Source organism: Paralichthys olivaceus, chromosome 15 (genome assembly GCF_024713975.1).
Source record: "Paralichthys olivaceus isolate ysfri-2021 chromosome 15, ASM2471397v2, whole genome shotgun sequence".
NCBI lineage: Eukaryota > Metazoa > Chordata > Actinopteri > Pleuronectiformes > Paralichthyidae > Paralichthys > Paralichthys olivaceus.
Window position 1 is genome coordinate 1,700,686 of NC_091107.1, and position 22,702 is coordinate 1,723,387.

Sequence of the window (22,702 nt, forward strand, 5' to 3'; positions counted from 1 at the left end):
AATGTCTGAGCTCATGTTAGAATACAGCTGAAAGTTCACAGCGAGCGAATGATGTTTGTAAAAGCAAATTCATAGTTTCCGTGTCCGTCAGGCCGCTGGGATCAGCTTCAGTTGTAAATGTCATCATCCACTCATGTGCCGACTTGTACGCAAGCTCCAGATACAAAAAATCCACCTGCTGGAATGGAGTAATTAAGATTAAGATTCCAGAGTAATGTTGGTATTTGAGTATGTAAGGATCCATGACGTGAAACTGAAAGAATACAATTATTTTAGGATGAAATAGAGCGACTACACACGGAGGAGACGTCGCAAAGATGTGAAGTCGGAATAGATGACGAGATTCGAGATCTTTTGGTGATAAACGTCGACACCGGTGATAATACAATTTAAAAAACACAGGATTTCTGCAGCGGTATCAAAATGCAAACACCACTCACATCACCTCCAGCTCCCAGACGGACAAACCTTCCATGTTCGTGTCTGAAAACAGCTTCAGTGATTTTATTTTAACTCACCAGTTACAAATTCAGCCAATTTGAATAATTAAACAAAATCCCATTCTTTTGAAAGAAAATGTGACTTTTGATAGATACGACACGACGCGTCCCCCCCCCCCCCCCCCCCCCCCCCTCTCTCTGTGGAATATGTAATGATTACAACCGACACGTGATTTTGATTTTGTAATATGTCTGCCTTTGTATGCAAGCTCAGCATTATGAAAACAAAAGGAAAAAAACATATCTGCATGCATATGTTGTTGGTTTTGTCACGAGATGACTTTGCCTAATGTTTGATACTGTTTTCTGTATAAAAAAAAACAAAACTCACGACTGTGGATGCTCTAAGATTATGCTGTAAGTCAGTCTTTTCTTCTGGACAACATTTTTGTACCTTTGAACACTATCGCATCGCCTGTTTGGCTGCTGTATTGATTATCTGGACGCGTGACTTGATGTAAACGGAAAATCTCTCCTTTGTTGTTTTGTTTCGAACACTCAGGCACTTGTTTGCATTATTCTGGTTTGTTGAATGTATGACTATAAATTATTGTCCCAAATTATATTTTAGTCCTATGCCAAATGGACAAGTTATTGTGCCGCTGCTTGTTTCTGTTTCTGCATTTTCGCACCACACGCTTTTCAAACGATAACTCGGAAAACACCTGACGGGGCCCGTGTCACTAGGTTTCTGTGAAAAACATTCTTGTTTCAGATGTTTGGTCGAAGAACATCCGTGATATCGTTTCTGGATGAGGGTTGATTTTGGTTTGACGTAGGACCCGGGGTCCCTGAAGATTCTCCTGCAAACTACTTAGGAGGAAAAAAAACATTACTATCTGCCTAAATTTGCCGGCACACATGCAATATAATGAGAAGTAATTAAAATGGTAACGAGAGGCAGCTCAACAGTTTCCTCATCAAACCACATTTACATTCACCTGATGCAGATTTGAATGTGGAGCTGTGACACTCATAAATATCAGTCCCCTTAAAAATACTTTTCTTTTCTTCGAGAGCCATGAAACATCCCTCGGGAAACGAAGTAACAAATTCTAGATCTGCCCCAAACAATAACGGTTAGCCATTTCTTTGATTATTTTCATATTCCCTGCTGCAGGGTCAGTTGTTTCTGAACACTGAGGTAACAATAGTAGAGATGCGGTGTAAGGCAGAAGAAAAAGATCTAATTATTAGTCTCGTTAAAGTTCGGCAGTGTGGCTGAGTGTTGTAAGTCGTGCAGGTCAGACCAGGGTCCGTGCTAATTGTGGCTGCTAACAGCGGGCGGCTCCCGGCTGCTCAGTGATTCCAGTGTTCTGTGTTTTGACTGGGAAGCAACAGGAAGCTTCATTACCGCTGTGTTTCCTCCCACTGTTCGGCCAGAGTGGTCACGCAAGTTCAAGTCTCTGTGCTGCAGGATAGATTCATCTTCATAGTGTTGTTTAAATCATTACAAGCTTTTCAGATGACTGACCATACACAATCAACAGAATTCACTCAGATGATTAAGTTATCACTGCGCAGAACTCCGACGGAAGACGTCCCTGAGGTGAGTCCTCTCTCAGACACTCAGTCATTTAACCTGTTTACCATCTTAAACCCACAGAGCAGTTTGATTAACACTTCACCTGATGGTGGCTTCAGTTATTCATCCTGAGGGGAATCGTACTCTCATGACAATCCAACTTTACTCCATAGTGGAAAACGTTTTTAAGAGTTTTGGGATTTATCGTCTTTGGGCAATTAAACCATTAATATCCGGTACAAAATGTTTTATATGAAAAAGAAAATATAAGTAAGAATTCCTTCTCGGTGGGGAATCACAAAATTACGCCTCCAGTATGATGAATGCCCTGGACAATACATAATACAATTATAGAGACATTATACAGATTAATATCAGAGTACTAGGGAAGAGACTCTTGGCAGGGTTCCCCTTTAAATAAATTGACTAAAGGTAAATATTTCCAAAGTCCTGCTTCAATACTCACTATCCATAATGAACCTTGCAAAAAATAATCAATGTTCAGTTGCATATTGTCTCTGAAGTTATCAAGTTCTGCCAGAATGTGTTTTAACGTGTGGACTATATGAAACACGTGGCCAAATTAAAGACAGGTCATTTTTCAGGAGGTCTTCCGCTGCAGGGACGTTTAACAATCCGAGAAGATACAGATCTCCCTCCTTTGCTTTTAGTTAGTGTTGCAGAAAGCTCACGAGGCTGCCCGGCATTGATTCAGAAGCAGGGAGCAAAGGAAAATCAATTAGCTGTGCGACTGTCTGTTTCTTTTGTGCCTCCATCACCTACTGCAACTCATTATCAGCCTGAACTCTCCATCAGCAGCTCCTCATATGATCGTTAACTCTGTCTTATAGCATTTGTCTGTAGCGGCTGGTTCTCGAGGAACCTCGCTCCCACGGTTTTTTAAAGGTGGAACCGTGGAACCCTGTAGGCCCGCAGTCAGTCAGTCTGGATTGTCTCATGTGAACAGTGACAAGCAGCTAAAGACACAAGTGTTGACATGACAGAGACAACTGACATGAAAGCTTTGTCTCTGAGTTCCTGGTCACTGAACTTGATTAATTAAAGCATAAAGCAAAACATCTAACTTTACTTTATCACATGTTTTTAGTGGATGGGCCTTGGGAAGAGATAAACAGAAATACTGAGCAGAAAGTTTTACTCAGACAGTTTGTTTCTTCCTCCCACATTTTTTTATGATATATCATTGCTCATCCCTTCATTCATTAAATGACTTGGCAGGAATTCAAGGCCCAGCTCATCACAAACCTGCAAACATCATCCCTGCAAGTATTTCAGGACGCCTGCTCTCTAACACACTGCAGCCAACTTTACAAGCAAAAAGCAAAAATGCAGTTATTCTTGTGCTTTCAGTGGAGACGGTAAATTGTCTGACAGCTTATTGAAAGGACATTTTCATGGATCTATACAGAACTGTGGAGGAAGCCCATTTACGTCCCCGTCAGAAGTATATCTTAGCACATTTTCAACTTGTGATGTATTTCACGGAGCACAACGGAAAACGAGGAAATCTGAGCTTTCAGCCGCCATCTATCCCACAAATGGAAAATGCGCGAGATGACGAACGAGCGGCCATTTCGGCTTCGATGAATCGTGGATCTGAACTGTAGGTAAAGAAAAAACAAGGATTACGGCGCGTGACAAGACAGATGCTGCAATTAAAACGACCTGGGACAAGTGTGACCATGGCAACGGCACAAACCACACACACCACGTACTGAAGCCATAAGGCAGCACAGCGTTTTATTTTAAATATTCTGGACGGGAGGCTCCCGGCAATTATAGAAACAAGCGATTTACAACAACAACATGAAAAGATGTAGGATTTAAATGTGACAATGCACGAGGCTCCATGTCAGATAAGAAGCTGTGAACTTGTGGAGCCAAATTATAACTGCTTTTATAATTATAATTGGAAATCCAATTGGCTTCTTCTCTCCTGCAACAGCAGCTGAGGTTGACGGGTAATGTAGTCTATACATCTGTCAGCCATGCCAAAAGACGGATGGGTCAAAGGGACAAAACATTCATTCAAATGGGGACACAGGAAAAAACACTGGTCCATTTAACCTCAGAAGTCCATTCTACTGTTTATATGATTAAATATATTTAATTATATAAAGTAGACACTGAACTTTTGAGCTAATTTTGATCATTAGTTGTTTTTCTGAAAAGTAAAAACTCCAATCATTGATTCATCTGTGAAAAGCTTCTTGGTGCTTATATAACCTGCGGGTTGAGGTGACAGGCTCTGGTATTTTCTGTTCTTTGAGAGTGTACAAAGTCCACTGGACCGTGAAGAATGGTGTTTGCACAGATCCCAGTTGTGTGCGTTGGTGGAGGGAGGTACTTCTAAGACTCGGTCTGCGTCCTGCCAACACCCTGGTTGTTCTCGGGATTTCATCTGGGTCACGAGGAGGAGATTAGAGCTTACCCCTGTCCTGCGTGTTTCATGCCTCTGTCTGGCTCTGCTGCCTCTTAAATGACACCGAGCAGCAGCACAGAAACTAAACGTGTGCGGAATGCATTCATAACTCACCGGGTGCTTTCACAGAGCTCCGACTCATTTCTTTTTGATTTAGAAGGGAAAATATCTCACAACCAAAATATCTCATTAAGTCCAGGACTGGAGCATATGGCTGCTTGTAATCCTTGAACAAAGGGCGAATCTCTGACACTCAGCACCTGATTATATCATTTCTGGAAAAGTTCTGATGACTCAGACACCCAGGATAAAGTGCAAACACAAAACTAATGCTCGGTTCATAAGCGGGTGACCAATATCTGGATTTACTCGGTGCAAGAAAACCTCAGGTGTTTTGTAAAGGTAGATGAACGGACTACACACACACACACACACACAGGGAGGACATGCAAACTACATAGAAAGATGCAGAGCTGGGATTCAAACCAGGAATCTCGGGATGACTGTGCTAACCCCTGGAGCACCGCGTCCACACATGTAACAGTGCGACAGATTTAGAATATTGTAAAGATGCGAAGCAGTCATGATTTTATGAATAGTCGAGAACATTTCATTAAAAAGAATCTTGAGTTTGGTCACTCTCATCCCCGTTGCATCCTTCGGTGTGAAGCATCACAGAGGAGCTTTGTGAACTCTGTGTGTGTCTATCTGCAGTTTCCTTGAGCTATTAGCAGAGTTTTTGTGTTTACCAGAGTCATCGCAAATCCTCTTTTCTCCTGCTGCTCGGGGTCGCTGATGTGTGAAGTTCTTTTGTGCACCTCAGGACAACTGCATCTTGAAAAGTGCTGAGTGTGCCAGGAAACTACAGTGGCTCAGGGTCTGGAAGCTGCAGGAAATCAGTCTGCTGGAGGCGTCGGTTATTGAACCCGAGGCTGTCAGGAGTACTTGTGAGGAGCGGAAACATCTGACTCATCAGTTTCTGACCATAAATGGAACTTGACCATCTTTTCACACAGACTCCAGACGGTATTTCAAGGTGTTGTATGTTTCACTGGGCTGTTCCAAGCTGCAAGACAAACAATGCGCTGAAGGCTTCTTCCCATGCAGCCTGCGACCGCAAGCTCTGTTTCTCCATCTGTATCTATGATGTTTCAAATGTAGCGTGAACGTGGCTTCAGTGTCCCGTGTATGTGACCCTGTATAGATTATGCTGCATGTATAGATTCTCCGCACTCTGTCAACGTCTCACACAGTCAGTTATCAGCTGCGGCTTCTGTAATTTTCTTTTAAGATCCCTGGCTCCGTCTTTTCAGTAAAAGCAATCATCATGCTGCTGCCAGAATTTAAAATGCTCTGCCGCTCCGCTGCCTTTGGCTGTCATCTCATCACGGTTTAATTCACTCCACCTCCACTCCACCTCCTCCTGCGTTAATTCTCCTCCTCACAGGGAGATCCGACTCCACCAGAAGGATTTTTAGTTTAATGGTTGACTCTCTAATTTTTCATATTTACGATTAATCACCGCAAATATGTAACGTCACACTCAGATATTTTCCATGCAAATGCATCGAGAACCTTTTCAAAACATTGTCAGCTCTTACCATCGGGTTTTGGAATCAGAGAGCAGATGTTTTCTCCCCGTTGGGCTCTTATCTTTCTGTGTATCCACTCACACAATACAGAGGAAAACTTCTTTGCTCAAGTTGCAGCACTCGGAATAGGAACAAGCAAATAAACACAAGTAACTCGAAAGCATCTCTGCCACGGTACATAACCAGAGGATGATTCTGTGGGCGACTGAAAACTTCGTGAGTTCAGACTCTTTACAAAAGGAAATGTGAAGGAACCTGCTTTTAAAATGGATCCAAGAACAAGAACAGGCCGGTTCTGTTCTCATTGTGATCTGTTTCTGTAAAGTTTTTTTTACAGTTTGGTCCTGAACTAAAACCACAGACTGTAATAAAGATGGACGACATCGTTCCTGGCTTCATTTCTGGACAGTGGAGACAAGTCATCCATCTTTATTTACAGTCTACCACTAAAACATTTAAAGTCATGTGAGTGGAGTGGAGCCTGAAACTAGTCGAACCTGGAAGTGTTCTTACAGCTTGAAATCAACTGGACACATTTCCCATCATGCACCAGGTGTGAGGAACGAGGGAGCAGCAACCCTGGGTGTGAAAGTTTTATTTTCTGTGATTGTTTTGTTTTATTTCGGTTTTAAAGGCACCGTGAAAATCTCTTTATTATAATTATTATTATAGTTTTAACATCACACTACAAAGAATTCTAGATTATTTCTTTAAGCATGGTCTCAGAGTTGTGGCCTGTATTTATACAGAGTTCTCTGAAGGTGGAGCCATCATCAAATTGCTGATTTCACGCAACTACTTCAGTTACTTGTGGTTTGTGTAACAACGTCATCGCCCGTGAGGAGAAACTTCCAAAACGGTGGGCTGTTATCTCCAATTGTATGATTGGTCACGTTGAGACGAGAAAAACAGGCGCAGGAGAAGAGTTCTCGGAGAGACATTTGATGGTAAAAGTTAAGACGGAATGGAACAAGCTTCACAATCAATTTAACAAGGACTTCAACAAAGAAAGGAAACTGAGGAAAGGGAAAAGAGCTGGAGAGGAGAACAACCAGCTCTGGTAAAAAGAACGACCTGTCTTCTCTGTGACGTCAGGCTTTTCTCCCTCACCTTCGAATGTGGCCGTTTAATTCTGGTCCACACAGTTTTTTATTCTCCTTTCAGCTGAACACAGAAGTGTTGAAGCGTCCAGGAACCTGCACGGCTCCTGCGGAGTGGAAAGAAAAGCCATAAGTAACATATAGAGGAAACTTAATGGACGTCGGTTAATGGCTTAACACTGAAGCACACGGGGTCCGCTGGTTAATTGAATGTCTAAGAGGTTTGAGGTTGAAAGTCTTTTCACTTACGAGCACAAAGCTTGAAAAGAAAACTTCTAAGTGTGGAGATGGAAACACAATAGACAGGTTCCAAATGCAGAACTCATTCTTCTCCATGTTAGTGGAAGGAACATAGTGCAGGTCAAATAAGTGGTTTCTGTCATTTTAGGTCGTTCTTATGAAACTGATGTTTCTGATCAGTTTGGTTTGAATGAGTTATTTGATGATTATAAAAATGGGCTGGGACTGACATGGCTCCACCCACTGAAGGTGGGCCAAAGTGTTTTGATCGCCATCCAGTGGCTGGCCGCGGTGTAGCTCATAAATCCCGTCTACTCCATGTTAGCCAATGGGAAAAGATGGTTCACAGTGTGTCTGAATTAATTTTCTCTGTGAGGTTGCCTTAACTTAATATAATATATAACACAACATAACAGAACCATGAATAGAACAGTCCTGAAGAAGAAACATAAGTTTTACAGTTCCTGGTGGAATATCACAACAAAAGGACACGTGTTGAGTAATATATTTTTTACAAAATAACGTCAACTATTTTATCATCTGTCTTCATATATAAACATAAAACCTAATGAAAAATTCGTACTTGCTTCATCGGTATTAAACTGTGAGCACTTAATGTCCTTATTATGTTGTTTGTGTATTCATTTGTCTGGGGACGTATTTGCTTTCAGATTTCCATGTGAAGATTAGCAGTACAATAGCTACCTGTCACAGGGGAAACATTTTTAATGCAATTATCTTTGTGTTGTGGCAGCAGAGCCCCCGTCTCTGTTTGTCTAATTAATACTTTGTTTTGTGGGCTGTTAACAGCTAAATGTTCCTGCACTTAGAGTGTTGGCTGGAAATACCACAGCGTCAGAGGCTCTCGGATACAGACAATTAACGCCACAGTGCCTGTGTGATGTTTTTTTATTTATTAACACGGGAATATACTTGTGGTTTAAGACTCTCAAGTGAAATGTAGACATGCAGCCTCTGAGGTGAAGCGATAGTTTGGAAAGAGGAGCAGTGGTACTTGTTTAAAACAAACTCATTTTCAGTCAGAGGCAGAGATGCTGACGAGCAGAAGTTTGGTGATATTCAGGATGTCGCGTGTCAAATTTCAAACCAGGATTAAAAAGCACTTGAAGTTGGTTAACTCCAGGCTAGAGATTTGGAAGAAGGGATTAAAGGTTGATGCTCAGATTCTTCCTCAGGGTGAAAACGCTCAACACACGATGGGCAGGGAGTCACTTATTTAAACCCTGAATTACTGCGACTACTGCTGCAAAACATCTTTTCCATTTGTGTGCCAGTCGTCATTACTGCACAGTAGAGCCCAGCAGAAGAAGCTGGATACGATTCTTTCATGGCTGAATGAATCTATTATGAGGCACCAGGGTCAAAATATACTTTAAGGGCCCCTCGACCTCCTGAAATCAGTGTATGTACTCTGTCGTCTCACATTTCCATCAAGTCCAATGCACACAAATTACTGGAGAGTTTAATTGAACCATAGACAATGTGTCTCCACTTCCTCGACCAAACGCAAGACTTAAACAAACATCAGTGTGATCACAAATAACTAGAATGACAGACATGTTCTTAGAACTTTTACTGTGGTCCATGTCCAACTCGCTAACATGGAGGAGGTGGGGTTTATGATCTATTTTGCAGCCGGCCACTAGAGGGTGATCAGGATGCTTCGGCTTCACTTTTGGGAGTGTCCCTGCCATGTCGTCCATCTTTATCTCCAGTCTAAGGATCTTTATTTCAGAAAACTTTATTTTGACATAAGACTCCTCAAGAAGACAATTATATAAATAATTCTTGAGCCACGTTATTTTAGATAATGTGATTTAAAGATGTTCTTAAAACAGGCAATTAATCAAATGAGCAGAAACTAATTGATACACAGCGAACAGGAAGTATCAGGACAGATCAGCAGATGAGAGAAATAAAAACGAAGATGTCCTCCTCTGAAACATTCAATAAAGAAAACATGTTCTTGGACGTAAGTGGAAATGCATTTGAGCATCTTACTTTAGTTCGACTTAATCACACCCTGCAAAATCTTGAACACACATTTCTGCCGTGGACTCACAGCTGGACGTGACATTTCCCACATACTCTGGAAATACAACAGGATCCTAATTACTGAGCATTTAACTGTCGCGTCATTTAAAACCTGCTGGTCCCCCACGGTGCAAGAAAATAAAATCCCAGCGCCGACTTCTTACCGACTGTTTCTTGTCCATAGAATTTTCTGTAACCAAGCAACTGTAGGTGGACAATCGGCTTCCTGTTGACACAAGCATGAACACGTGATAAGTCACTTCAGGTGAGTCAGTACGGACGAAGATGTCTCCTGATGCAGAGCCATGGAGAGGATTTCAATGTCAGTGCATTTTGTTTTCCCAGCACGGTAAACTGGTGCATTTATAATAAAAAACGAAAAACATCTGTCTCCGATCATCTGAGTTGATGTAAAATAAACCAAAGTGCAGCTGATAACCTTAAACCTCACCTCCAGTGTGGAGCACCATGCACTGGATGGCCCACATCCCCAGGAAAACCACATGTCCCATGATGCCTCGCTCCACTGCAGACCCGCCCCCCTTCGGTTGAATGGCAAGTTGTTTGTTTCACTGGGACCAGCTGCTAACTCTTCCAGCAGGAGAGCAAACATGGGGACCAACACTGGACAGATCCTGCAAGCTGCAGGCTGCTGCTCACAGACTCACTTCCACTGTCAGGGCTTCTCTTCAAAATAAAGGCACAGGCAGGGCGATGATACAGAATTCCTTTTAAAATTAATTAAGGTGCAACTGCCGAGGTAATAAACCCCAACAACAGATCTACTCAAACAACTCAATTGTATTCCTCCCATGACTTAACTCAGTTATACTTGCTAGGAACGTATTAGGACACTATAAAATTATAACTATAATAAAAAACTTTTGCGTTTAAAAACTTCATTTAAAATGTCACCACATTCACCCTGGAAACATTTCACAACATGTATTTGCTAATGAAGTTGCACTAGATTTTACAGTATTTAATGTTACTGTTTTCACATCAACAGATTTTTTTAGTTTTTAATTTGTCTCTATTTGCTCGGTTTTTAGAAAGTAAAGGTTTTTTCTTAATTTGCACGTAAATTTTTTTTTACCTGCAAGTGTTTTAAAAATAAGAAGTTTTCTTGATTTGCATGTGTTTTTTTCTTTTTGCACATGTTTTAAAAAATAAGAACTTTTCCTAATATGAACGTGTATTTTCTATTTGCATATTGTTTCTCGGTCTGAACGTGTATTTTACATTTTGTCTCGATATGAACGTGTTTTGTATATATTTGTTATATTTTGCCTTAAATCTCAGTGTGTTGAGCTCCCTCGGCCACCGTAGCTTTATTGTGAAAACCCCCTGCCCGGAAGCTGCCTTGTTTCCGTCGCAGCTTTGACAGCGGCTCAGTTCTTCTCCTTCACCTCTTTGCTTTTCTTTCTTCCTCCCTCTTTTCTCTCTCTCTCTCTCTCTCTCTCTCTTTCCAGCGCCTGCAGCCCGTGTGAGTGTGTGTGTGTGTGTGTGCGCTTGTGCGTGCGTGTGTATTTATTTATTTATTGATGCATCTCATGTCGGAGCCCCGAGCTCTCTGGTCTTAGTCGCTCCTTCCAATGAGAAGACGGAAAAGATGGAGCTGCACATTTTAGAGCACAGCCTGAAAGTGGCGAGTATAGAGAAGGAGGGGATCCAGGTCTGCACTCACGCTTTAATCAAACTCGCCTTCCTCGCCTCCCGGACACGGTACGTAACTTCCCACGGACATGTCTGCCTCTGCACCGCCTCCCCCCCCCCCCCCCTCGCCGCACTTCGGGTCTGGTCCCTGAGCTCGGCCGTGGTTCACATCTCCGGTGAACTGACGCCGGAGGGTCGCGGGGACCTGTGTGTTCGTGCCGAGAGGTCTGCGGGGGTCGCTGGAGCCACGGCCGCGGTGCTGCGGTGGCGTTAACGCTTAAAACCGCAGGTTTTTTCAATGGAGTCTGGTTTTGGAGTGTGTCACCGGTCTCCAGGCCCATCCTTGTTTGTGTGTCTGTTGCTTTGTGTGTGTGTGTGTGTGCGTGAGAGTGTGCATGAATGTGTGTGTGTGTTCCTGTACTTATTTCTTTGTGAGGTCCATTTTAAGCTTAGACTCTGCAGAGTGAGGACATTTTGACCTGTCCTCATCTTTACAAGGGACCAGAGGGTTCAGACTTGGTTTTAGTGTTAGAATTAGATTTAGATGAGGGTTAGGGTTAGATTAGGGTTATAGTTAGATTAGGGTTATAGCTAGGGTTAGATTAGGGTTAGGGTTATAGTCAGGGTGAGGGTTAGGGTTATAGTTAGATTAGGGTTATAGTTAGATTAGGGTTAGGGTTATAGTCAGGGTTAGGGTTATAGTTAGATTAGGGTTATAGTTAGATTAGGGTTATAGTCAGGGTTAGGGTTATAGTTAGATTAGGGTTAGGGTTATAGCTAGGGTTAGATTAGGGTTATAGTCAGGGTTAGGTATTTAGTTTAGATGGTTTAGGTCAGGGTTAGGGTTACATCCTAATTATCCTAATGAGTGTCCTCACTAAGATAGAAGGAAACTTGTGTGTGTGTGTGTGTGTATATACATCTATCTCAACCACGTCTGACGAACTTGTATCCTGCACAATAAAGTTCTTCACTGTTCTCTGCCTCAGGAAACTCTCAGTGAATTTGTCCGGGCAGAGACGTGAGAACAGGCTTTTCCACTTGTTCTCTTTGGTCTAATCGTTAAAACCAGACAAAGTGAGTTCAGTCCACAAACACAGCGGCCTCTCGTCCTTCAGGTGTTTGACTTGAGACGTCGACCCACCCGTGTTGTGTTTGTGTGATGGTTGTCTCCAGGTGATGCCAACAGCCAGGAGGGACTGGTGACCCTCACGTTCTTGATCATGACCCCACGCAGGTTAAATCCTCTGGGTCTCTACAAACCAAGTCCAGTTCCCTTCAGTCTAGTCTCCGAAAGCCAGATTTATTTTCCCAGCACTGTGTCAGCACATTGGTACTTCTATCGGTCAACAACGCTTTCTTCCTACCAATTAAATTTAACTTGAGTGGCGTTGAGGCCACGATCCAGTGACAGAGCCCGTGCAGAGTGATGTGGGAGTCTTTAGTGGAACACATGGACGTAAGATCAATTCCAGCTCGTCATGGGAACTTAGGAGAAGCTGTTTTCAGACGTGTACTGAAGTCTGGACGTTTAGCTCACCTGAAATTTACCCACGACACAAATGTCTGAATCAGTTTTCCTGACAAATTGTACGAAAGCCGTTCAGGAAATGTGTTTTTCTCTGCAGGAGAAACACTAAAGACTGTGATATTGAATCGTTGGCCTGATTACTGTCACTGTCTCCATGCTCATTTGTATTTATATAAGATTTGAATGGGGACGTAGCGTGTACACAAGAGGATAATGATGCTAATACTACTATTGATAATAACAATCATAATTTAACAACATGAGTAATAATGTATGATTCCAGCTTCCCATGTTTTTGATACTAAATGCCGTGGATGTATAAAGCTGTCACTCTCTTTATTATCATCGTGTTAACATATGAAGATATTTCCCTCATGACAATACATTTCAGAAAACTTGTTAATTGCATCAACAAATTTCAGCCTAAATTAGTTTTGTGTAGAAGTGCTTAGTTTGTAATTAGTTTTGAATTTTGCTGCTGCTGATGAACATAATTGTGGTTAACGTAATGAACTTTTCTAAACACTCCCTGTAAATGTTCCATGATCTCCCCCTGACAAAGACTCACACACCGAATCTCTGCAGTGATTTTGCTGTTTCATTGTTCCTCTGGGTGGACTTTGTCAAAGTAAGTCATCGTGTATTGCTCATAATGACATGATCATGATTAGAGGAGTATTATCAGCCCGGGCACACACAAAAAAATCCAGTGCTCATCATCCCAATGTCCTTGCTTTACAAAAACACACTGAGAGTCAAAGTGACACTTGACAGCTCATTTAATTCCAAGAGAAAAAGCTGCTGTTCGCATCGAGAGCTTTGTCTTTCTGTTATTACCCCGTCGCTCTTCACACCTTTCAGCCAAATATGAAGTGCGAGCATTCAATGGCCCGGCCTGTGCAGAATGTGATTATCACAGGAGTGTTGTGCACGGTGTTTTTCCAGCGCACCGCTCTGCACTGTGCCTCAGAAAGTCGGCTGGACATGATGTCAAGCTGATTCCTTTAAAAAAAAAAAACAACATCCCAGACCGCCACAGAGCATTTTTCTCTTGGTAAATTAAATCTTGTCAAACAGCCTCAGACACACACACAACAGGAAACGGGTCTTAACAAAATGGATTCTGTCATTTGAGCAACGGTGGATGTGATTTAAAAATGTTCACTATATAAACTCTCTATTGACATGACATTATACTTGTGTAATGGTGATTCACTGTTTATAAAGAATAACATCACATCTCGACGTCACTGAATCAAAAATGATGCTTCGCAAAAACAACTGAAAGGAAACTTGGTGTTAGGATGAAGGAAATAAATTCAAACTTTACCTTCTTCAACATTGTGAGATGTTTTTGAAAATCTTTAGCATTTTTCTATGAATAATTTCGTAGTTTGGGACGATTAAATACTAATGTGTTTGGTGCAGCCTGGTTGAATAAGATGGGTTTGGTATTTGATGCTCTAACAACTCAACACAAACACAAATCACTGCTGCGCAGACTCTGGTTCCAAATGACGTCATCATCACAAGATGGCCGCACCTATATCAAAAAGAACTAACTTGAGATGCACATTTATGTTCTTTTTAATTCATATCATCTGACCTCCCTCCCTTTCAGATGCAAGTTCTTTAGCTTGACGGAGACTCCGGAGGACTACACCATCATCGTGGACGAGGAAGGCTTTAAAGGTGGGCCTCGCTCTGCAGATCTTTAACGTCACTGTGGCAACCATAGATCGGGGCGGCAGGAAAAGATCACATTGTGTAATCTCTGATTCTCTCCGGTTCCACGTATCTTCGGCTGCCAATGTTTGAGCACTCTTTGTCATTATGGATGTGAGGCAGAGCTGCTGCTCGCTGTGTTTTGTGGTTGGCTGAGTGAGTGAATCCATGTCATTACACACCCTTCTCCAGGGTGACCCTCCTCGGTTACCCTGGAGACTACAGGCTGTCTGTTGCGTAACTGGCTCAGGTATTTTCTACTGGTGGCTGGTGTGTGTGTTTTCTATTCAAACATTTATTAAAGTTTGAAAAGAAACTGAATATGGACGAGATATATAAATATATCTAGTCCAGTCTAGATATATATATCTACATGTTTATAAGGCATGATTGAGGTACACTGAGTACAAGGCTATAGAATATTATTGAAAACTGAATTAGCTTTATAATCAGCTAACAATTATTTTCATTATTGATTTCAGTCGATTAAACTTCTGAAAGTAAAGTTTCATTTAATCTTCAAACTACTAGAATCCACTGGTTTTCTACAGTTGAACTCACCAACGTTCATTATAAAAACAAATGTGTGTCACTGCCCCTGGGACCAAAGAAGTTTGTGTGTTTTTACTTGAGTTATTCCAACATCAGCAGAAATCAGCTCTTCTCAAACTGTATTTGCTCGACTGTGAGACAGAAATGTAGAATCCACGTCGTCTCTTTTTGACTCGACTGTCTGTCCGTTCCCAGAACTGCCCCAGTCGGAGCACATCAGCGTCGCCGATGCCACGTGGTTGGCCCTTAATGTGGTGTCAGGGGGCGGCAACGCCTCCAACTCGCAACCCATCGGGGTCACCAAAATCGCCAAATCGGTCATCGCACCGCTGGCCGACCACAACATCTCTGTTTTCATGCTGTCGACGTATCAGACGGACTTCATCTTGGTGAGTGTGGATGATAATAATCCAGCACGGCTGTCGTGTCAGGATGATGTTTGCAAACTTCTTCAACATGAAATATAAATGCTTCATGACACAACTCATCAGAAACGTGAACCCTCTGACATCAGTTTGATAAGAACTACTTAAAATAACAGAAGATGTCAGAAGATTGAATTTTCCATTTACTTTGGCTCTTTAGTTTGGCCCATATCCTGTCCACTAACATGGAGGAGCTGGGGTTCATGAGCTATATTACAGCCAGCCACCAGGGGGCCATTGAGATGCTTTGGCTTCTCTTTTGGGGGCCATCATGTCATCCATCTTTACATAATTCATTTTAAATTCGATTTAAACAGTAAAAAACAGAAGAGAAGATAAAAAAAGACACTAAAACAGAATAAAAGCAGAGAATCCAAATCTAATTTCAGTTGTAATGGAAAGATTTTATGATGGCATCGAGTGTATTTCCTGTATGTTCAGTGAAAATCTGTGTAATGGATGAAAGGATCAAATTTTCTTATCGCTGCTTCACAATAAAAGTCCCCCTGGTTTTCCCCGGTTGAATGCTTTTAATGTGAAGCTGTTGTTCAGCTGCAGGAGAGTAAACAGGTTCATAAACCAGCACATACATCGAGAGTTACTTCATTGTTAAAGTAAATATATTGAATGAAACAAATATTACTAGAGGGTTTTGTGTTGGCAGGTTAATCGTGGTCGAGGTTGAGAGGAAAAGCTTTAAAAGCCACATTATGTGTCTATTATACAACAACTGGCAACACAATTGTTTGTGTCCGAATGCCTGATGCGAAAAACCAATAACCTTGGAGCTAATGCACCTTCCTCCGCCCACTTCCTTTTGATTCAGGCAGAAATCCTCTCCCGTACCGAAGCATTCTTGCTACAGGGATTCTTTTTTTATTGCTTTGCTTTAGTGGAAAAACAAGGTTCTGCTGAACAGCTCTGGCATGTTTATGAAAATGAAAGAAGGAAGAAAAAAAAAAAAAAAAACCCAGTGTGGACGCTGATAATCTGTTACATAAAGGGGATCAGCAGCTCAGCCTCTTTCTGGAATTCCAGGTATCATACCCGCTCCAGTCTCGACGCTGGCTGCTCCCACACACAATCCTGATTATTGGTGGTATCAGATTAAAACAAACAACAAAAAAAAAGACAGAAACCTGCTGCGTTCACACCCAGCACGTCTCACACTGAGTGGGGTTGTGTTACAGAGCAGGAGACAGAGCAGGAGACAGAGAGGGAGACAGAGAGGGAGACAGAGCGGGAGACAGAGCAGGAGACAGAGCGGGAGACAGAGAAGGAGACAGAGCAGGAGACAGAGCGGGAGACAGAGCGGGAGACAGAGAAGGAGACAGAGCGGGAGACAGAGAAGGAGACAGAGCAGGAGACAGAGCGGGAGACAGAGCGGGAGACAGAGCGGGAGACAGAGAAGGAGACAGAAGGAGACAGAGCAGGAGACAGCAGGAGACAGAGCAGGAGACAGAGCGGGAGACAGAGAAGGAGACAGAGAAGGAGACAGAAGGAGACAGAGCAGGAGACAGCAGGAGACAGAGCAGGAGACAGAGCGGGAGACAGAGCGGGAGACAGAGCGGGAGACAGAGCGGGAGACAGAGCAGGAGACAGAGAAGGAGACAGAGCAGCTTCAGATGTGTGGTTGTTGTTTTATTCCCCCTGTTTGAACCCTTTGTGTTAAATCAAGTGTTAAATCTGACTCCGGTGATGAAGCCACTTGTTTGGAGATCTTAGAGATGCTACAAGATCTGGATCCATTCTCTGGACATTGTAGTGGAAGCCATGTGTTTTATTTTGTTTTTCCGTCTTCAGGTTCGAGAGCGAGACCTGCCGATGGTCATGCACACGCTGTCTTCCGAGTTCACGTTGCTGCGGGTGGTCAACGGTGAGACTGTTGCCGCGCACAATCTGGGAGTCACCAATGGATTCGTAAAACCTAAACTCGGTACGGCGCAAAAAATACTGCAGGATATCCGAGTAAATAAGTTCTACACGGTGTTTTCCAGAGTTTTGTGTTAATTCTGCAGTGGAAGTGAAAATGTTCAGACACTTTCAAGTTGAAAACATAATCAGAGGCGAATAGAAAACTTATCTAGGTTTCATTTTTGGTTGTCGTGCTTCAGATCAAAGTGAACTGGCAGTGAACAGCTCAGATATAAACTATCGTGGGGTGAAACAAATTGTTTGGCTCTACATGAACAGGATGTAGAACTTGAAAGTCTCTCGACCTCGGAACAAACCTCAAAACAGCCACAGTTGAGCGAAGAGATAAAGAGAAGGACAAGAATTCAAATTAAAAATGTCTTTGGAAGGTTTTGAAGTTTAGCTCTTTAGTTTATTCTCGAACTTTTTGATAGCAGCTTTTCTAAAATGTGGCGAGACTGAACGTTTGTCTTTGCCATGTAGACTTTATCTAGATGTTTTCTCTATAGCTGTGTCCCTGCCTCATGTCTTTAATCTCTGTGTTTGTCCTTCAGTGCCCCGTCCCATCATTCACCCTCTATCTAGTCCCAGCAACATGTTCTGTGTGACCAGCCTGGACCCGGACACTCTGCCCTCTGTAGCCACGCTGCTCATGGACGTCATGTTTTACTCTGGAGGGTAAGAACCTGCTCGTCTTACTTTCAAATACAAAGGTTTTTGTTTTTTTTAATTGCGGCACCGTGATGCGTTCGTCTCTGAGCTGAACATGAAAAGATTTTACTGCATCAGATGAAGAACTCAAGAATCACATCTGCTAAGTTTGAATGAGGAGCAGCAATGAAAGAAATCCATTCATGTTTGTTTTCAGCTTTTTATTCTCTGAAAGATCATTTCAAGGAAACTCACTGGCTTCACACGTGTTTTCCCCAAAAAAAAAAAAAGATCCTATTGACCTCCTGAATCTTTCTCGATCATGTGTGATGTGGTTAAAGCAGGACGGACGGTCGACTCTCGTATCTGTTGTCCACTTTATTAAAAGATTTGAAATTCTTTGCTCATTTAAACAACACATTGTTGTTTACTTCCATCTTTGTTGCACAAGTTACACAAACACAGCATCTGCCTCTGGCTGCAGATTTGTGGTTGTGTGTTTTTCCGGTCGTGCTCCGCACAATCCGAACAACAACAACAACAACAACGACAACAACATGATCTCCTGGAGAAACATGGTTCTTTTGTTGCTGTGGTTCGTGCGTCACAGGGCTTCGAGTCACTGATGCCACTGAGAGCACAGTGATCTCTGTTCCACCTCAAGGACCATGTTCATGGAGACTGAACTTCATTGTAGCTCCGCTTGTAAACAACAATACTTTCACTTAGAATCTACAAGAAGATCCTTCACAGTTTCCCACACGTCCGTAGCTCTGTCATAGTTCGGTTCCACATTGATTCCCTGAACTTGGCCCTTTTTGTTTCTCGTCTGCATTTTTTAAATATTTTGCAGTATTATGTAAATACTACTACATCACAGCCCTTCCCCGTGGCCGTCTCGTGAAAGTTACTCTCCCAGAATACGCACATCTCTCTGCCTAAGTAGTAAACGTCTCTCCGCCGCTTTTAAAAACTCAGGGTGCAGGTAACTGACCACCCCTACCTCAATGTGAGGCTGTTCAGAGACGAGACAAAACTCCAGTCACACCGAGCACTGTCCTTTCCTCCTTAGGCCCAAAGAGCCCGGAGCGTCGGGTGAAGACTCCAACCACATCCGCTTCTTCTCCTTCTCCCTGATCGAGGGCTACATCTCCCTGGTCATGGATGAACAGACGACTCAGAGGTAGGGAACAGGAAACCACCTGTGACGCACCTTCACGATGCCGGCGTGTCATTCACCGCGCTCGTTCTCTCGAGATGTTGTTTCCTCGTAGCCGAGCCTAAACTGGGACACTGGTGTTTATGCGGGGGAACAAATTTATGATTTGTTGTTTAAGGGAGCGATTAGTTTGTTGCTAAGCAATAACAGAGCAGTCGGGCGTCACAGCGGGTTTCAGTCTGACTCATTTATTCTCCGCTGCATCGCGCTCTTTATCACAGTAGAGTCTAATTAAGCAGAACGGCTATAAGGAAACCTGAGCAGCTGCAGACCCCGCGTGGCCGCTCCTTCATTAGCACATCTGATCGTCCATTCATAAACGAGGGGTCCTTTTAAATGGGTCAGGCATGACTTGAAGGCATCTGGAGGTGAAACAATAATTGGACCAAAGTTTTTATTGTATGAAGTTAATATTTGACGCTGCAGCATGTAGGTCAGCTTGTTTGTGTAAGAACTAATGTGTTGCCTTAAAGGAATAGGTCACCCAGTTCGTTCTGGTTGTTCTGAGAGTTGGACAGAGTTTACCTGCCGCTCCTCGTGTGTGAGTGTTAATAGTTTCTGCTGTTTGATAAATACAGAATCAAAGAGGCGCTTTAACCCTCGAGGACATTGATAGTAGAATAAAAACATCCAGTGTCTATATAAAGTTACATTTCTCAGCCTCTGGAGCGGAAAGTTTGAAATGTTTGATAGTTTAGAAGATTTGTCTTTTATTGTAAATCATTTCCTTTTCCCTAAACTCACTATTATCCTCCTCCTCCTCCTCTTTCTCGTTCTTCCTCCTCCTCCAACACGTCATTGACACTCTCGCCCGTGTCTCTTAGATCGTCAGCTTGATATACTTTGTGTATAATTATACTTTTACTACATTTTATATGAAAGAAGAACAATCTTTTTTCATTTGGTTTGTTTTCTTCAAGGTTTCCAAACAACGTGCTCTTCACCAGCGCTTCTGGTGAACTTTGGAAAATGGTTCGTATCGGGGGACAACCTTTAGGCTTCGGTGAGCAAGCGTTTCTTTTTCTTAACGAGGCGGCTCGTTACGTGAAACTAAATCAGCCCAGGAAGTAATGAAGAAAGAACAATCTGTCTTTTTGTTTGTGTCTGCAGACGAGTGCGGCATCGTGGCTCAGATATCAGAACCTCTGGCAACAGCCGACATTCCAGCGTACTACATTAGCACCTTCAAGTTTGACCACGCCCTGGTGAGAGAGGATCACAACCCTTTAAATATTCTGTAGGATCAGTGGATCACCTCGCTCCGACAGCTGATCAGTTACAAGTTAAAACCAAGTCTGTTCTGATACCCTGACGGTGATTGAGCCTCGTGTTTTCTCCAGGTTCCCGAGGAAAACATCCAAAGTGTGATCGGAGCTCTGCGGACCGAGAGCACGTCGCAGTGAGGGGAAACCACGAAGGCGAGCGTTTTCAGAAGTCACTTAGTTCAAACGTTTATCACGTCCAAAAAGTGCCAAGAGCGTATCAGCGGACGACGGAGGACTGGCTCCGAGAGAAGGAAGAGGTGCAAGCACAGAGTGAGGGTGGAGGTTGTTGTTTTTCTTTCTGACAGTGTGACACTCCCTTCTTCTTTTCTCCTCCACTGCTCTGGTAGTTGTTGCTTTAGTTTTCCCCCCGACTGACTTTCTTCTCCTCTCTAAAGCTGCTTATTCCCACTCCCTGCCCCTCGTGAGCACCATACTGTATTAGTTACATCATTCCTCTGATGGAAGGATGACGAATGTACTCTGAAAAAACAGACAGAGATATATACATATACATACATACATATATTTATATATATATATATGTGTGTGTATATATCTCAAGTTCTCAATTTCTTTTTTTGGTTTGGTTTGGTTTTTGTTTTTCCACAGGTCATTTTCTCAGTGCCAAGATGTTTGATGCCTGATTTGATGCCTTTGTCAAAATACTTTACATGTGTGCAATTGAAGGAGACAATTTCGGCGTCGACGGGCGTTTTATGGTTTGTTCGTTTTGCTTTTATTCGCTGCTGAACATGTTTTAATGACAGAAACTAGACTCTCAGACTTCAGAGGTTAAATTCAGTCGTCTGGTGAAACATGAAGTGAATCGTGATCTCGATCGAGAAGTTCATCTGTTAGCGCTTCTGTAAGTTTTATTCTTTCGCACTGTGAGCAACTTGGTCAGCGGGACAGAATCTGCAGAATGTACCGATGCAGACAAATCCTTTTTTTATTTATCGATCGGTAATTGATTTTTTAATGATTCTAAGCTAGAAAGCACATGTGATGCAACGTTAATCAATGACATCAGAGTTGCACTTGATTAGTTTATTGAAAGAAAAAATAATGAAATGTTTGATTTAATCATTTAATTTCCTTTTACAATACTTTTTTCTTTTACATGGTGAATTAAATCTAGATAGAACGTAGAGAGGATCTCACCAGCTGTTAATGCTCGGACCTGTGAGTACACAGTATTCATATACTACTATACTGCATATATATATATTCACATCTGCAATGTGAATGCATACAACAGCGTTCACCTCCGGGTCATTGTAGTAGAACAAGAAAAAGAAAGAATTGCTTAGCTTAGCTTAGCATCACAAACAGGGAAGCAGTAGCCTGGCGAGGTCTAAATTAAAAAAAGAAAATACGACTACAAGCAAAAACTCTAAAGGGAACTAACAGATCTTTTGAATAATCTCAGCGCTAACGAATATGAAATCAATGTGTTCTGTTTTTAAAGGCTCCTCCAGAACACGTGAAAATCTTTTCCGGACACGTTTGGTGATGAAGTTGCTCACAGTGTGGATCCGCAGTGAGAACCTGACGATAAATCCCACAGTGAAAAAATGTTTGCATCGGTCATGATAAAATTACTGAGCCACTTTGAAAGTGTACTACGATGATGACGAAGCATAAGCTAAGGTTCAAACACGGGGGGGGGGGGGGGGTTCCCTCCGAGCCCTGGTGTCCGTGTCGGTGTTGAAGCTGCCGCCCCTGCCCCCCCCGCCCCAGTCTGCACTTTAACGCAGGTTCACCCCCGCAGGCCTGCTGTCATGATGTGAAAACGGGGGGGAGGGCGATTAACTTGAGAAAGATTCTGTCCACGTGGGGAGATTTCTGTCGGTCTTAAGCATTTGGTGATGATGTTTTTCTTTCACGACACCTTGCACCTGACAGCATCCGTTCTCCTGACCGGCTCTGATCGGTAGAACTCATATTTATCAGTGTTAATACGTGAGGAAGTCACATTTCTTCTGGTTCCATTTCAAAGAAAACGTCTAAAGCTTTTCATTTGGAGCTTCTTGTGTGGAAAAAAATAAATAAATAAACAAGCTTCTTTTTTGAGCTTGACGCGTGTTCAGTTATTTTCTTTCTTTCTCATGTTTACTCAGCGATGTGTTCTCTTCTTCTTCTTCTTCTTCCATCCTGCTGTGTTCTTTAATCACTGTGGTCTTCCAGATTAAATGTGAATCAGATTATCCAGTCAATCTTTCTTGTATTTGCCATAAACATAAAACGACACTAAAACATTATCTATGAATTAATATAATGTATTCGGTGAATTTCTAACCATTTTATCA

General features: G+C 42.5%; 1 protein-coding gene and 1 long non-coding RNA gene across 2 annotated transcripts; one reads left to right on the plus strand and one right to left on the minus strand.

Annotated features, from left to right (window-relative positions):
- Positions 1-3,776: 3,776 nt before the first annotated feature.
- On the minus strand, positions 3,777-10,146 carry LOC138413833 (uncharacterized). Its single transcript, XR_011246231.1, has 3 exons — positions 9,907-10,146; positions 9,620-9,681; positions 3,777-7,267 (listed from the first exon to the last, which is right to left on the minus strand). It is a non-coding gene; the product is annotated as an uncharacterized lncRNA (long non-coding RNA).
- Positions 10,147-10,808: 662 nt separating this feature from the next.
- Positions 10,809-22,472, plus strand: castor2 (cytosolic arginine sensor for mTORC1 subunit 2). The gene is made up of 9 exons (XM_020108661.2): positions 10,809-11,180; positions 14,264-14,334; positions 15,115-15,308; positions 17,148-17,280; positions 17,813-17,936; positions 18,982-19,092; positions 20,049-20,131; positions 20,239-20,333; positions 20,469-22,472. The coding sequence occupies exons 1-9, from the start codon at positions 11,068-11,070 to the stop codon at positions 20,529-20,531; spliced, it is 987 nt and encodes a 328-aa protein (XP_019964220.1). The 5' UTR covers positions 10,809-11,067; the 3' UTR covers positions 20,532-22,472.
- Positions 22,473-22,702: the final 230 nt, after the last annotated feature.